Source organism: Maylandia zebra, linkage group LG20, assembly GCF_041146795.1.
Source record: "Maylandia zebra isolate NMK-2024a linkage group LG20, Mzebra_GT3a, whole genome shotgun sequence".
Classification (NCBI taxonomy): Eukaryota; Metazoa; Chordata; class Actinopteri; order Cichliformes; family Cichlidae; genus Maylandia; species Maylandia zebra.
In genome coordinates, this window is record NC_135186.1 from 38,366,454 (window position 1) to 38,381,450 (window position 14,997).

Sequence of the window (14,997 nt, forward strand, 5' to 3'; positions counted from 1 at the left end):
CCATCAGTGCATCACACAACAGTCTCAGCACTTTATGTCGCTGACAACACTATGGAGATTTTTAACCCTATATAATGCTGAGTTTAAACACACCACTCTAGCTCCGCCCACAAACCACCCTACAATCTCCTTCACGTGACCTCTTCTGTTTCTGTCTGCAGCGCCTCACGTCTGATCCTGATTCTTTCACTATTTCTGTCAATTTTAATTTAAGAGATATATTGATATCGTCGTGACAACCGCTGATTGTCTCTCGCTCAGAGTGAAAAAGCCTTCCTCATCGCTTTCTCCTTTCTTTGTTACACAGTACGGGACGTGTAGCTTTGCTGTGATTGGCTCTTGATGTGCTGCCACCTGAACACGCGAGGGCAGTTAAATTCCCACCTGTGCAGCTCGGTCCAAACCTCCGCGTGTCGATGTTTGACAGGTGGAAGCTTGATCACTGTTCAGTCTTTGGTCCAAACCTGCCACGTGTTAGGACTCAGATAATTCCACGTCATCCCAGTTTTTCTCCTTTAGTGCCGTAAAAAAGCAAAAGTCAGGTTAAACTATCAAAGTGGAAAGCTGTGATCTTCATAGAGAGCAGCATCAGTGTCAGGTCTGAAGATCCAGATGTTGCGATCTGTTTGTCTCTCTACTCTGTACCAGATACAGATCTGCAGGTAGCACGTCCTCAGTAAACCCTCTCCACTGGTCACGTTGGGTCTGCAACATCATCACACGGTCACTTCTATTTATGCTCGCTGTTAAGGTGCTGCAGTATTCTCCTGAACCACAGGTGTCGCCATTCAGTCACAACCGCAGCCAATACTTGCTCAAGTTTTCTCGTCTTTCATCGGGACCGCGGTCCTCCTCAGGAGACGAACAAATGTGCCGTGATGTTTCGTATCATCCATGTCATAGAAACTTGTTGGTTGGTTTCCGGAAAACAACGCCATGCAGAAGCACCTCTGCCAAAATCCTATCTGATGGCCACCAGATGGCGATAAGTCTTCCTGTAGAAGTGTATGTGAAACAGAACCTCCGTAATCAGTGCTGATGACTTCACGCTCAGTCATCATGGATTGGCGGTATGAAACTGCATGCTGATTGGCTAACACCGTGTTGCTCTTTTCGTATCTGAACCAAGATGGTGGCAGCAGTAAAACATCACAAACCAGCGGGGCATGTCACTGAAGCTCCACCCACCTTTCTGTGCTTGTGGATGCTGCGATAACTCCACCCTCTGAAGAGTCTGCAGCACCTGTCGCCGTGTTGTTTTGGACAGATCGGTCTGACAGCAGGGAGCTGCTGATTCTGGCCTCCATCCTGCCGCCCTGTCCTTGTGCAAGGCTTTTGACCCCAATTACTGTGAGCAGCGAGCTGTGACGGTGCCTGCAGCCGTCAGCTTTGAGGCTGCTCGACCCTTTGTTTGTTTGGAGGAGACAGAAGAGGAAGAGGAGCACAGCGAAGCTCCAAGAGCAGGTCAACGAGGTGGAATTACACAGGAAGAAGGAGAGCAGATGGAGAAGGAGGATGGGAACGAAGATGTGAGACAGGAGGAGTTTGAAATTAAATGCAGCAGGGGATAAAGACAAAGATCTAAACTGGAAGTAAAACTAAACAGATGAGAATAAAGAAGAATAAACTCACGAGAGATGAAAGAGAGACGGGAAGGAGAAATGTGTAGTGATTGAAGCCGACAGGTGAGGAAGAGGATGAAAAGAGGACGAAAACAAATCAGAGCAAAGCTGAACAGAGGAGGAGAAACAGGCAATGAAGAGGAGAAGGAGGCAGCAGAGGAGGCGGTGCACATGTAGCTTAGACTAATAAAAGCGATGATGGGATTAGGCCGTCGCTGCAGGCCGATCAATAAGGAGCTGCCGCACTCCGGATCTCTCTGCTGCAGCACATCGCTCCATTCAGCAGCTAATAAGTGTGCTGCGTGCGGCCACGTGTCCCAACGATTAGTTCAGCGCAGAAATAAATGTCAGAAAAGTTCCAGCATCGATTCGAATCAGCGAGTCACGGCGAACAAAGAGAGCGGCGTGCACAGAAACTGTTTTAAGGATGGATTTTATGAGGCTGAACGCCTTTCATCAGCTCACCCTGCAAACACGCCAAAACCAACTGCAGAAAAATCCATTTTTGGGGGGGAGGGGCAACCTCGCTCTCACCTGTAACCACGAGCTTTGGGCAGCGATCTGGGAGCAGAAATCCTGAATGGGGACAGCACCTCCTCAGACAGCACACTGTGTCTGAGGAGGATGTGCGGAGGTGCTTCAGGAAGGTGAACGCACGCAAAGCTACTGGTCCGGACGGGATTCCCGGCCGCGTCCTCAAGTCATGCGCGGCTCAGCTGGCTGGAGTGTTCACGCACATCTTCAACCTTTCCCTCTCTCTGTCTGTAGTCCCAGCCTGCTTCAAAATGGCCACCATCGTCCCTGTACCCAAATCCTCCACCACCTCCTCATTGAACGACTGGCGACCTGTAGCCCTGACCCCCATCGTGAGCAAATGCTTCGAGAAGCTGGTCAGGGACTTCATCTGCTCTGCACTACCCGACTCACTGGTCACCCCAGCCATAAACTGTTCAGACTACTTCCATCAGGAAGGAGGTTCTGCAGCATCCGGTCCCGTACCAGCAGACTGAGAGACAGCTTCTTCCACCAGGCCATCAGACTGCTGAACACGTCATAGACACCTCAGCTTCACTACTGGAACTTTAACATTATGCACTCCATACTGTACAGTAATGCCACTGTTTTGCACATGTCTCAACTCTGTATATTTTTATATATTTTATTTATTGTTTACTCTATTTAATCTGTAAAATATGTGCACACACACACACACACACACACACACACACAGGTAGAAAAATATTTAGTATACACATCCAGAAATGCATATACCATTATATATTGTACATATATTTATTAGTTTCAGATGTAGCCATTCTTGTATTTTGCTTGTTTACGTTCTTGTATTTTGCACAACTCTGTTGCTTGTGAAGCTCGCACACAAGAATTTCACTCACATGTGCTGTACCAATGTACCTGCACATGTGATGTGACAATAAAAGTGATTTGATTTGATTTGATTTGATGTTATCGACATGGAACACAAACAGGAAGTGAAAGACACACAGGTGAGTACAGGTGAGCCGAAAGAGTCTGTGTGAGTCTGTGTGTCTGTGTGAGTCTCTGTTGGTCTGTGTGAGTCTGTGTTGGTCTGTGTTGGTCTCTGTTGGTCTCTGTTGGTCTGTGTGAGTCTGTGTTGGTCTGTGTGAGTCTCTGTTGGTCTGTGTGGGTCTCTGTTGGTCTGTGTGAGTATGTGTGAGTCTATGTGAGTCTGTGTTGGTCTGTGTGAGTCTGTGTTGGACTCTGTGAGTCTGTGTGAGTCTGTGTTGGTCTCTGTTGGTCTCTGTTGGTCTGTGTGAGTCTGTGTTGGTCTGTGTGGGTCTCTGTTGGTCTGTGTGAGTATGTGTGAGTCTATGTGAGTCAGTGTTGGTCTCTGTTGGTCTGTGTGAGTCTGTGTGTCTGTGTGAGTCGTGTTGGTCTGTGTTGGTCTGTGTTGGTCTGTGTGAGTCTGTGTTGGTCTGTGTGAGTCTGTGTGAGTATGTGTTGGTCTGTGCTGGTCTCTGTGAGTCTGTGTGAGTATGTGTTGGTCTGTGTGAGTCTGTGTTGGTCTGTGTGAGTCTGTGTTGGTCTGTGTTGGTCTGTGTGAGTCTGTGTGAGTATGTGTTGGTCTGTGTGAGTCTGTGTTGGTCTGTGTGAGTCTGTGTTGGTCTGTGTGAGTCTGTGTTGGTCTGTGTTGGTCTGTGTGAGTCTGTGTGAGTATGTGTTGGTCTGTGTGAGTCTGTGTTGGTCTGTGTGAGTCTGTGTTGGTCTGTGTGAGTATGTGTTGGTCTGTGTGAGTCTGTGTTGGTCTGTGTGAGTCTGTGTTGGTCTGTGTTGGTCTGTGTGAGTCTGTGTGGGTCTGTGTGAGTCTGTGTTGGTATGTGCTGGTCTGTGTGAGTCTGTGTTGGTCTGTGTGAGTCTCTGTGAATCTGTGTGAGTCTGTGTTGGTCTGTTTTGGTCTGTGTGAATCTGTGTGAGTCTGTGTTGGTCTGTGTGAGTCTGTGTTGGTCTGTGTTGGTCTGTGTGAGTCTGTGTTGGTCTGTGCTGGTCTGTGTGAGTCTGTGTGAGTCTGTGTTGGTCTGTGTGAGTCTGTGTGAGTCTCTTTGAATCTGTGTGAGTCTGTGTTGGTCTGTTTTGGTCTGTGTGAATCTGTGTGAGTCTGTGTTGGTCTGTTTTTGTCTGTGTGAGTCTGTGTGAGTCTGTGTTGGTCTGTTCTGGTCTGTGTGAATCTGTGCGAGTCTGTGTTGGTCAGTGTTGGTCTGTGTTGGTCTGTGTGAGTAGGGTTGGTCTGTGTTGGTCTGTGTTGGTCTGTGTGAGTCTGTGTTGGTCTGTGTAAGTCTGTGTTGGTCTGTGCTGGTCTGTGTGAGTCTGTGTGAGTCTGTGTGAGTCTGTGTTGGTCTGTTTTGGTCTGTGTGAATCTGTGTGAGTCTGTGTAAGTCTGTGTTGGTCTTTGTGAGTCTGTGTTGGTCTGTGTGAGTCTGTGTTGGTCTGTGTTGGTCTGTGTGAGTCTGTGTTGGTCTGTGTGAGTCTCTGTGAATCTGTGTGAGTCTGTGTTGGTCTGTTTTGGTCTGTGTGAATCTGTGTGAGTCTGTGTTGGTCTGTTTTGGTCTGTGTGAATCTGTGTGAGTCTGTGTTGGTCTGTGTGAGTCTGTGTTGGTCTGTGTTGGTCTGTGTGAGTCTGTGTGAGTCTGTGTGGGTCTGTGTGAGTCTGTGTTGGTATGTGCTGGTCTGTGTGAGTCTGTGTTGGTCTGTGTGAGTCTCTGTGAATCTGTGTGAGTCTGTGTTGGTCTGTTTTGGTCTGTGTGAATCTGTGTGAGTCTGTGTTGGTCTGTGTGAGTCTGTGTTGGTCTGTGTTGGTCTGTGTGAGTCTGTGTTGGTCTGTGCTGGTCTGTGTGAGTCTGTGTGAGTCTGTGTTGGTCTGTGTGAGTCTGTGTGAGTCTCTTTGAATCTGTGTGAGTCTGTGTTGGTCTGTTTTGGTCTGTGTGAATCTGTGTGAGTCTGTGTTGGTCTGTTTTTGTCTGTGTGAGTCTGTGTGAGTCTGTGTTGGTCTGTTCTGGTCTGTGTGAATCTGTGCGAGTCTGTGTTGGTCAGTGTTGGTCTGTGTTGGTCTGTGTGAGTCTGTGTTGGTCTGTGTTGGTCTGTGTGAGTCTGTGTTGGTCTGTGTAAGTCTGTGTTGGTCTGTGCTGGTCTGTGTGAGTCTGTGTGAGTCTGTGTTGGTCTGTGTGAGTCTCTGTGAATCTGTGTGAGTCTGTGTTGGTCTGTGTGAGTAGGGTTGGTCTGTGTTGGTCTGTGTTGGTCTGTGTGAGTCTGTGTTGGTCTGTGTAAGTCTGTGTTGGTCTGTGCTGGTCTGTGTGAGTCTGTGTGAGTCTGTGTTGGTCTGTTTTGGTCTGTGTGAATCTGTGTGAGTCTGTGTTGGTCTGTGTTGGTCTGTGTGAGTCTGTGTTGGTCTGTGTTGGTCTGTGCTGGTCTGTGTGAGTCTGTGTGAGTCTGTGTTGGTCTGTGTTGGTCTGTGTGAGTCTCTGTGAATCTGTGTGAGTCTGTGTTGGTCTGTGTTGGTCTGTGTGAGTCTGTGTTGGTCTGTGCTGGTCTGTGTGAGTTTCTGTGAATCTGTGTGAGTCTGTGTTGGTCTGTGTTGGTCTGCGTTCAGGGTTGGTGTGTAGATGCCTTTAGATGGAGAAAAGCTTCTTTTTGTGCGTGCGACTGAACTGAGCAGCATTCTCTGGATATTTTGACCTTTTTAGGAGACAAACGTTTATGTTTGAGCTTCAGCTCCACTCTTCCCTCTCACACAGGCCTGCAGGGTTGTTCATTTATATGAGTTCATAAATATCAACGCGTGTGACTTACATCACCAGATATGAGTGCCTGAGTGGGCTCAGAGTGCAGAGAAGGAGCAGGTGGAGGCATTTAGCAGAAACCGCCGGGTCTATACGGAGAGGAATGAAGAGCAGCGTCTGAGAGCAGATGTGGCAAACACGTAAACTTTCCAACCATTTCATACCTTTGAACATCTGGAGCAGAAACAAGGCTTCGTGTCCTGGTTTGTGATTCAAAGCCAGGACCTGCTGACAAGAACAGAAAGGATGACGACGATGTTTTAACTGTGCTACAGGCTGCTTCAGCGGCGGCCCGTTGGCGCTCTGCTGTAAATGGGTAAATGGAGTCTGTGCACCAATAAGAGCAGAGCTCTGTCCTCTAGCACGTGCTCAGTGGCTCTTGTTGCACTTTTTCAGCTCATTTGCAGAATCTGTTCACACCCCAGTCACCTTTCTCACTCACTATGTGTTAACAGACCTCTCTGCATTGAATCATATCTGTTATTAATCTCTGTCTCTCTTCCACAGCATGTCTTTATCCGGTCTTCATTCTCTCACCACAACTGGTCACAGCAGATGGCCCCGCCCTGAACCGGAGGTTTCTTCCTGTTAAAAGGGAGTTTTTCCTTCCCACTGTCGCCAAAGTGCTTGCTCATAGGGGGTCATATGACTGTTGGGTTTTTCTCTGTATCTATGAAGCACCTTGAGGTGACTGCTGTTGTGATTTGGTGCTATATAAATAAAATTGAACTGAATCGCTCACGCTCAGCCAGAGCCTCTGATCAGAATTCCTGCCATCAGACTGGGATTTCCTTTAAAGCTTTCCAACGAGCTGTTTTAGAGTTCACACAATAAACATAAATAAAGTAAATGCTCATTCAACGCTTTCTGCATTTGTTTGGATGTTTGCAAGACTCAGAGGTAACTCATCAGCCCAGTAACCAATCAACCTGCGGTTTGAATTCATGTCATTTTAATATAAACCGTCGCCTGTTTCTAAGACTGTCTCACAAGTTTTTATGATGAAACAAATCAACAGGAATCATTAGCCCGACACATCAACCCTCCAGAACTTCCAGAACTTCTCTTCTTGCACACATGAATGAGCTAATATGTCATGAACTGTATGTGGAGCAGGCAGGATTGGACCCAAATGTCAGGCAGGACTTGACACAAACACACAACTTTATTGTTGGAACGTCAAAGAAAAACAAAATTAACCTAAACTAACCCAAATGGAGACAGAAACCTAAACAGCAGTGACGTTTGTGGGTTACTGAAGTTGGGCTAGCTGGTATATAATGATGTGCTACGTGGTAGCTAGCTACACAGCTATGTTAGCATAGCATATACACAGTGAAGCTGGAGTATGAACGCTAACTTTTTTCCACTTGATAAAAGTTAACGTGAAGGTTCCTGATGGTTAAACAAATGCAATCGCATAGCAGGATGCTGTAAACGGACCAAACTTCAGTCAGGAGAACAACTGAGATAATCCATCCACAATACAAGGTTAGTCATTAACAGTGTTGGGCAAGTTACTTTGAAAAAGTAATTAATTATAGTTACTATTTACTAGAGGGCCCGGTGGCGCCAGTGTCCGGCAGCCTCGCCTCTGTCAGTGCGCCCCAGGGTGGCTGTGGCTACAATGTAGCTGCCATCACCAGTGTGTGAATGTGTGGATGACCGGATGTGTAAAGCGCTTTGGGGTCCTTAGGGACGAGTAAAGTGCTTTACAAATACAGGCCATTTATTCCCATTAGTGGTCATTAATATACTGCAACAACACGGGAACAGAGCAGCTGTGAGAGAATTCAACATTATTGAATCAATGTTACGGAAGTGGAGGAAGCGCAGTTTTTGGCTTTCCCCATATTCCAAAACGTGCTTCGTCTCTTCACTGTTACTGTCGCGCAACATAATTTGCAGATGATGTTGTTTAACCCTAACCCCTAATGCTTTTGACCAAGACAAACAAACCATCAATATGCGCTATCGTGGTAGAGCGGTACAGTCAAAATCTCTACTGTTGGCCAATTTCATACCGTTTCTATTGCCCACCCCTACTTAGACATAAACCATAATACAAAATGACATCAAAACAGTGGGTCAACTGACCCAGGACATGACAAAATATGAGACTAGATTCAAAATAATTGTGTTCATGTCCAGAAAAACAAATAAATTCAGTTTCATGAACATTTTAAAACCTTTGCTGAAGGCTCCCTACAGAGAGCATGTCAGATGTCACCAAACGAGCCGTGTTAGTGATTAAAGTCCGTCTGAGCCTCACCAGTGCCCAACATTTGCAATTTGTTGCTTGTGTTTTTGGGAGGGGATCAGAGCTCTTCTGACAGATCCTGCCGATATGTTGGAGTGCTGTTGTGTGCTCCAGGTCTTTACGCCAGACGATAAATAATGATGAGAATTTCCATCGAAGCTTAAGCAGCCAGTCAAAACGCCAAACGCTGAAGGACAAAGTGAGGTAAACGCCGCTGAAACACATTATTAATGACGAGCAGCAGAGAGCAGGTTAAAGAGCACAGACATGCTCAGCATCAACAAAGAGGCTTCAGAGTACGTCCTGGGAACGAGCGCAGTGGGTTTCATAATTACGGATGTTTGTGCACAGACTTCAGAGAGAGACACAGCCAAGCAAAAACAGCTGAGAAAAGTGAAACAAAGTTTGTTTTACCAGCCCAGTCGGGCCTTCACACCAGGTCAGCACTCATCAACACTCCAGTCATGAGGAAACGGCAAGCCTGATAACATCCCGCTTTGCTCGGCCATTCGCTGTCTGAAGACTCACCTCAGCAGTCCTGAGACGTCTCACGCAGAGAGACGAATTTGAGTTGACTCTAACGCGCCTGCAGTTGATCTGCAGCCATGCCTCAGCTTTTAATAAAATGGCCTGCATTTGTATAGCGCTTTACACTACATCCAGTCATCCACCCATTCACACACTGGTGATGGCAGCTACACTGTAGCCACAGTCACCCTGGGGCGCACTGACAGAGGCGAGGCTGCCGGACACTGGTGCCACCGGGCCCTCTGACCACCACCTGTAGGCAAACGTGGGGTTACTTTCTTGCCCAAGGATATTTGGCATGCAGCCAGCAGGCAGCCTGGGATCGAACCACCGACCTTCTGATTGGTGGCTGACCGGCTCTGCCACCTGAGCTACAGCCAAAATGAAAAGCTTGTCAGGGCTGAGCTCAGCACAGTTGACGGGAACAGAACCTGATCCGGCCTGACTGAAGCAAAGCCGTGCACGTGGCTTCCCGCAGTGCTGCGACGAAGCAGGTTTATGGTCTCGCTCCCAGCCCGTCACAGGTGGATGCTCTATTGACGATGGCGAGCCGCGCTGACCCAGACAGACCTAAAGCAGCACGCGGCCACATGTTCCTGATGGAGTGAGTTCTAATGCTAAACACAGCGTTCAACTCCCTTCTTGGAAAGTTTAACACGTCTGCAGACAGGCTGCACTGATCTGCACACCTTATTGCTCAGAGTCTAACAAGTTCCTCCTCTGGGAGTGATCGCTGATTAGTCTGTGCTGATTGGTTGAGGGTAAACTCTTCAGAGATGCTGCTGAATCTTCTTGCAGCCCGGTGAGCATCAAAAACTTGCTCCTGCTCGATGTGTACATAGCAGGGCCGTGCACCAGCTTCCTTCTTCTTATCCAAAGCGAAGTTGTACTGGCAACAGGGTAGGCTGGGCTCCTCCCGTGCAGTATTTTCCACTATCCAGGTTTTTACAGCCAGACAAGACAGAGATGAGGTCTCTCCAGTGAGTTCTGGGTCTGCTTAGAAAACTTCTAAGAGGAGGCGTCCAAGAGGCCTTCCTGAGCACCCGCCTCCCTTTGAAGGGGCGCAGTAATGGCTCTGGCACCTGTATCCTCAGTCTGCTGGTGTCCTGCCAGAGCTCGCGGTGACGTTAGGACCACAGTCTGCCTGAAAAGCTACTCCTGTCTTCAATGTTACCTATTATACTATTACAGTGATCATCTGAGGATGAAATTATTATATAACCTGGTGAATTTTAAGAGTTTAGGTATAAAAACTTAGTGGAATCCCTGTGACTGTGAAAAGCAACCACAAAGCTCCGTGGGCCTCCCGGCTGACAAACCTGTGATTAATGAGTTTACCCCAAGATGCAGGGCTGTGGTGCAGAGCTGCTGCTGCAGTGCATTCATGAATAAAACACGATGCAGCGTCTTTCGTGATCTGCACCGGTACGGCGACACTGACCTGCACGTGTGCAGGCTCCTTTTAAATGAAAGCCTCGTGTCACTTTAGTTTAGTTCTGCATTATTTGCTTTATTATTCAGTCAAAGTGGTGATAAAGACATGCTGACATTGGTTAACAGCATTAGTCAGACAGCGCGCAGTGACAGCAGTAAGGAGCAGATACTGATCACACCCTCTCTGCAGGCAGCAGTGTGTAAAGCTGCACGTTACTGTATTTAATTAGGGTTTCATCTTTATGGAAGTATCTGAAGGTGCAGTCTGTGCAGGGACGCTCTGTGTTGAAGGTTCAGATCAGTGCATGGCCACGTCTCGCTGCGAAGTACAGCCTTCTAATTCAGCCTCTGCCTCACTTCAGGTTCTTCTTTGTTCCACCCACTAACGTGTCCTCAGGAGAGATAAGAGACTGAGGATCTTTACGCTCCAAGGAGGCGGGACATGCTTAGCGTAATAGCTAACCCGATCGTGCCTCAAGAGTTGGCAGTTTGTCTTGTAATCAGAAGGTTGCCGGTTCGAGCCCCAGTCTCGGTCGTTGTGTCCTTGGGCAAGACACTTCACCCGTTGCCTACTGGTGGTGGTCAGAGGGCCCGGTGGCGCCAGTGTCCGGCAGCCTCGCCTCTGTCAGTGCGCCCCAGGGTGGCTGTGGCTACAAGGTAGCTGCCATTACCAGTGTGTGAATGGGTGGATGACTGGATGTGTAAAGCGCTTTGGGGTCCTTAGGGACGAGTAAAGCGCTATACAGATACATTATAACAGCAGTCTGCATGTTCTAGCGTTAAAGTCTGTCTATCTGCTGTAAGCAGGAAACAGACATCACAGAGTCAGAGCTTCTCACTGGAACAGAGAGGAGTGAGGGTGCTGTGCTACAGCGTTAACAGCCATGTTTCACTCGTAGTTGTCATTAGGATTAAATTCCCCTACAGCCCGAAGCTGTGATTAAATTCAATGCCCTACGGTGCAGGCAGATGAAGTGCTCATGGGAACAGGTCGCTGCAGCTGATGATGATAATGGTTTTATGTAGACGTGGAGCTGTGCAGGACGTACACGTCAGATCTGCAGCCTGTGGTCCTCGGTGACACTGAGATGTGTGTGTGCGCGTGTGCGTGCGCGCGTGTGTGTGCGTGCGCGTGGCGTACTGTTCTCGTGCTCTTCCACATTTCCCAGGAACGTCGCTGGAACTCCGAAGGCGGACGCCAGCACCCACACACAGATGTTCACCACCTGAACACATGAAGACATGAACAGTTTAATGTTTTTAAGACTTCCACATCATCATTTTTACACAAATTAAGAGTCATACACGGAAATTAAAATTTGAAAACAAATTTGTCAGATGGATCAATAAACTCTCCATTTCGAGAAAACTGGAATTTTATATTTCAGCCTTTAAGGGGTTTACAGCCAATCAGGGCTTTATATTTTAAGGTCCTGATACGTCTATAAAAAGAGTCAAAATAACGTAGAAAACCTCTGAAAAGTTCTTTAAACCTGCATTCTACACAATGACCAGCAGGAGGCAACTCCTCTGGCTGAAGACAGCTTATTGTCAGAAAGGTCAGGGAAGCTGCTCACTGGTTCATAACGTTTCACTAATTTAGACTAAACAAACACAAAGTTTCCCTCTGATAGGAGCGAGACGGTGATGTCACAGCGGCGGCTTTTTATGACAGCAGGATAAAACGTACCTTGGCCTTGTGAGGAGTCCTCATGTCCAGCGCTTTGACAGGGTGGCACACAGCCACGTACCTGTCCATGCTCATCACCGTCAGCGTGAAGGTGCTGGTGAACATGTTGTAGTAGTCGATGGACACCATCACTTTGCACAGAGTGTTCCCGAATGGCCAGAAGCCCAGATACAAATCAGTGCCCTGGAAACATCCAGAAAGCAGAGTCTGAGCGTGAATCACACAACTTATCCTGCTCAGGGTCACAGAGCCGGAGCTCCTAGAGGAACAGGTGGTTAACCTACAGAGTTTGCACGCGTGCAGATGATGTCGTACCTGGAAAGGTAGCGTAGCCAGAAAGAGCGAGTCGGCCAGTGCCAGGTTAAAGATGTAGATGTTGGTGGCTGTTTTCATCTTGGTGTACCTGAGCGAGAAGAATCAGTTCAGTCAGACACACAAACACACACCTCAGTGAAGCACCTGACAACAGCAGATAACCACCGGCCCCGCTGACCACTCTCAGTTCATCACTGTCACCAACCAATCAAAATCAAGAAGGGGAGGGACTTGTGGCAAATTTGTAAAAACATTTTTTTTAGTTTGTTTGATTTTTATTGTGGCAGATGAGGAGGAGCACTCGTTCCAGCTGTTCAGCAACCAGACTGCAGGAGGCACGCGTAGCCCTGTGACCTCCCACGGAGGCCGCGTGAACGCGAGCTTCAGTTTCAATGCGACATTTTCAAACTTGAACCGTCATGTGACGCACTTTAGTCACGTATGTGATTTTAGAGACAGCAGGAGGCGCTGTCAACACAGCCACGCCTAGAAGACAGGTTTGTAACCTAGCAACCCGCCTGAGCCTGTAAACAGCGCCCGCCGTAAGCCTGAGCCGAGCCTAAATCTAAAACCAGGTCTAAGGCGGCAGAAGAAGCAGTCGGGTGAGGAGCAAGCTCTGCTTTTTTAACCTTAATTTAGGAACCACGGGGAGGATGGCAGACATCTGGGGTGTAGAAGGAAACACGAACAGAAGCACGCAGCGGAGAGTCATGTGACCTGCGTCTTATCCGAGCGCATCGGCTGCTGCAACTTTGAACCAAGTGTAGAAAACGCAGTGCAGTCAAACCTCCTCCCTGCCCCCAGCCGGTTTCACCCTCGCTCTCTCTCCTCAGCACATCCCCTTCTTTCTTCCACTCTTCCTCTCGTCTCCTCCTCTGCCTCCTTTCCTCTTCAGTCCTCTTATTGTTTCTCCAGCTTCGGTTTTATGTTCCTCGCTTCCTTTACATCCCAACATCTGTGTCTTTCACTCTTTTATGCTTTCGTGCCTCTCGTTGCCTCCCTCTGATGTATCCCTGCTGTACTCAGCCCTCTGACTCCGTCTCCACCTGCAGCTCACAGGAAGCCGCCTTTATTAAGTTAAAATCAGGTCTTAAAGGTCAAAACTGAGAGATGAAGATTCATAGAGAGCGGCTGAGAGAGGCAAAGGAGCGGCGACGTTCAGCCGTCACAATATTAATCCAGGGAAATCTTACAGTTTTTGCTCGTTGCTTGAACACTATAAACCCATGCTTAGACTAAAGTAACACAACTTGAAGCTTTTGTTACCATACCCCAAACACATGTACCCATACCTTAAACAAAAGTGCTGCTTTGCACTCTGGTTGCAATTATGCAACACACTTACTCCTTTATGCAACACACATGGTCCTGCATACTACACTCTATTTCATACATAAGACACTTCGTTCAAAAATGAAATTTCAGGGTGCCATTTGGAAAACACATGTATCCAAAATACAAAACACATCGGGTAATTGCAACCACTCAAATATACACCTGAAGGCACTTACTTGCAAAACTGAACACCAATTAGCCAACCACAAAAAGCCCTCAGTTTAGCCAATTCAAGAACTTTGCAAGCATGGATGGAGGGAGAGCAAGAGGAAGAGGAAGAGGAGGTCAAAGAGGCCATGCACGGACCCATATTTCTGATGATATAAGAGCAACTTTGGTGGACCATGTCATCAACCACGGCCTGACTATGAGGGAAGCTGGGCAGAGAGTCCACCCACATCTAAGCCGCTTCACAGTGGCATCTGTAATAAGAAAATTCCGACTAGAAAACAGGTCTGTCTTCATCTCACTGCCTTCTACTCTACTCAGATGGTTTTTATAGTACTGTTCTACAGTTACCATATCAAGTGTGCAGGGTACTGCAGGGTGCTAATGCTCCTTTTGCAGCCAAAGTGGTAGTTTCTGTGAAACATACCATGATTACTTATATTGAAGTACAGTGTTGTACAGTGGATGATACAGTATATACAGTAAAGTACTGTAAGAAAAATAAGCAAACCGATGACAATATGTGGTTGTATTTCTCTAGAATGACTCGAAGACCTTCTGGGGGAGGACGCCAACGCCTGTTCACACAACGGCAGGAACTTGCTGTTGTGGACCTAGTGAGGGCAGACAATGCCATCCGTCTCCACCAGCTACGACGGAAAATACTTGCAGACAGGCGAGTGTTCAGCAACATAGACCATGTGAGCATCACCACCATCAGACGCATCTTGGGAAAACTCAGCATCACCATGAAGCAGCTCTACAGAGTCCCATTCGAGAGGAACAGTGACAGGGTCAAAGGACTTCGAGCTGAATATGTACGGGTACGTGTAACTGTCCCTTACATTTACAATAGAGTATTGGTGAAGTCCAGTAGCAGCTGAATATGTACCATATCAGTACCACATGGATCCATTCTGAGAGCTACACAGGTACCTGTGTGATGGGGTGAGGGTGCTGTATGTGTAGCACTGTAGTACAGTGATATGTTCCCCTTTTTTTCAGAGAATCTTGGCCATGGATGGAGCTGCACAGCCTCATGAATTCATTTTCATTGATGAAGCTGGATTCGACCTGAGCAAAACAAGATGACGGGGTCGTAATGTAATTGGCCAAAGGGCAATTGTGCACGTCCCAGGGCAGCGCGGGGGAAACATCACATTATGTGCCGCCATATGCCTTCGAGGGCTTCTGCACCATCATGCAATACTAGGTCCATACAATAGCCAACACATACTCACATTTCTAGATGCTCTCCATGATATAGTTGTACAGAACAGAGCAGATCAGCCCAGGTTTGTGGTGATATGGGATAATGTCAGTTTCCAT

General features: G+C 47.6%; 1 protein-coding gene across 3 annotated transcripts in view; it reads right to left on the minus strand.

The window, feature by feature from the left end:
- The window catches only part of oprl1 (opiate receptor-like 1), an 84,162-nt gene that overhangs the window by 12,953 nt on the left and 56,212 nt on the right, over nucleotides 1-14,997 (minus strand). For all 3 annotated transcript variants that reach the window (XM_076878327.1, XM_004567620.3, XM_076878329.1), the window contains 3 exons: nucleotides 12,166-12,253; nucleotides 11,851-12,033; nucleotides 11,302-11,386 (listed from right to left, as the gene is read on the minus strand). In XM_076878327.1, coding sequence (XP_076734442.1) covers nucleotides 11,302-11,386; nucleotides 11,851-12,033; nucleotides 12,166-12,253 — 356 coding nt within the window. The remainder of the gene's footprint in view (nucleotides 1-11,301; nucleotides 11,387-11,850; nucleotides 12,034-12,165; nucleotides 12,254-14,997) is intronic.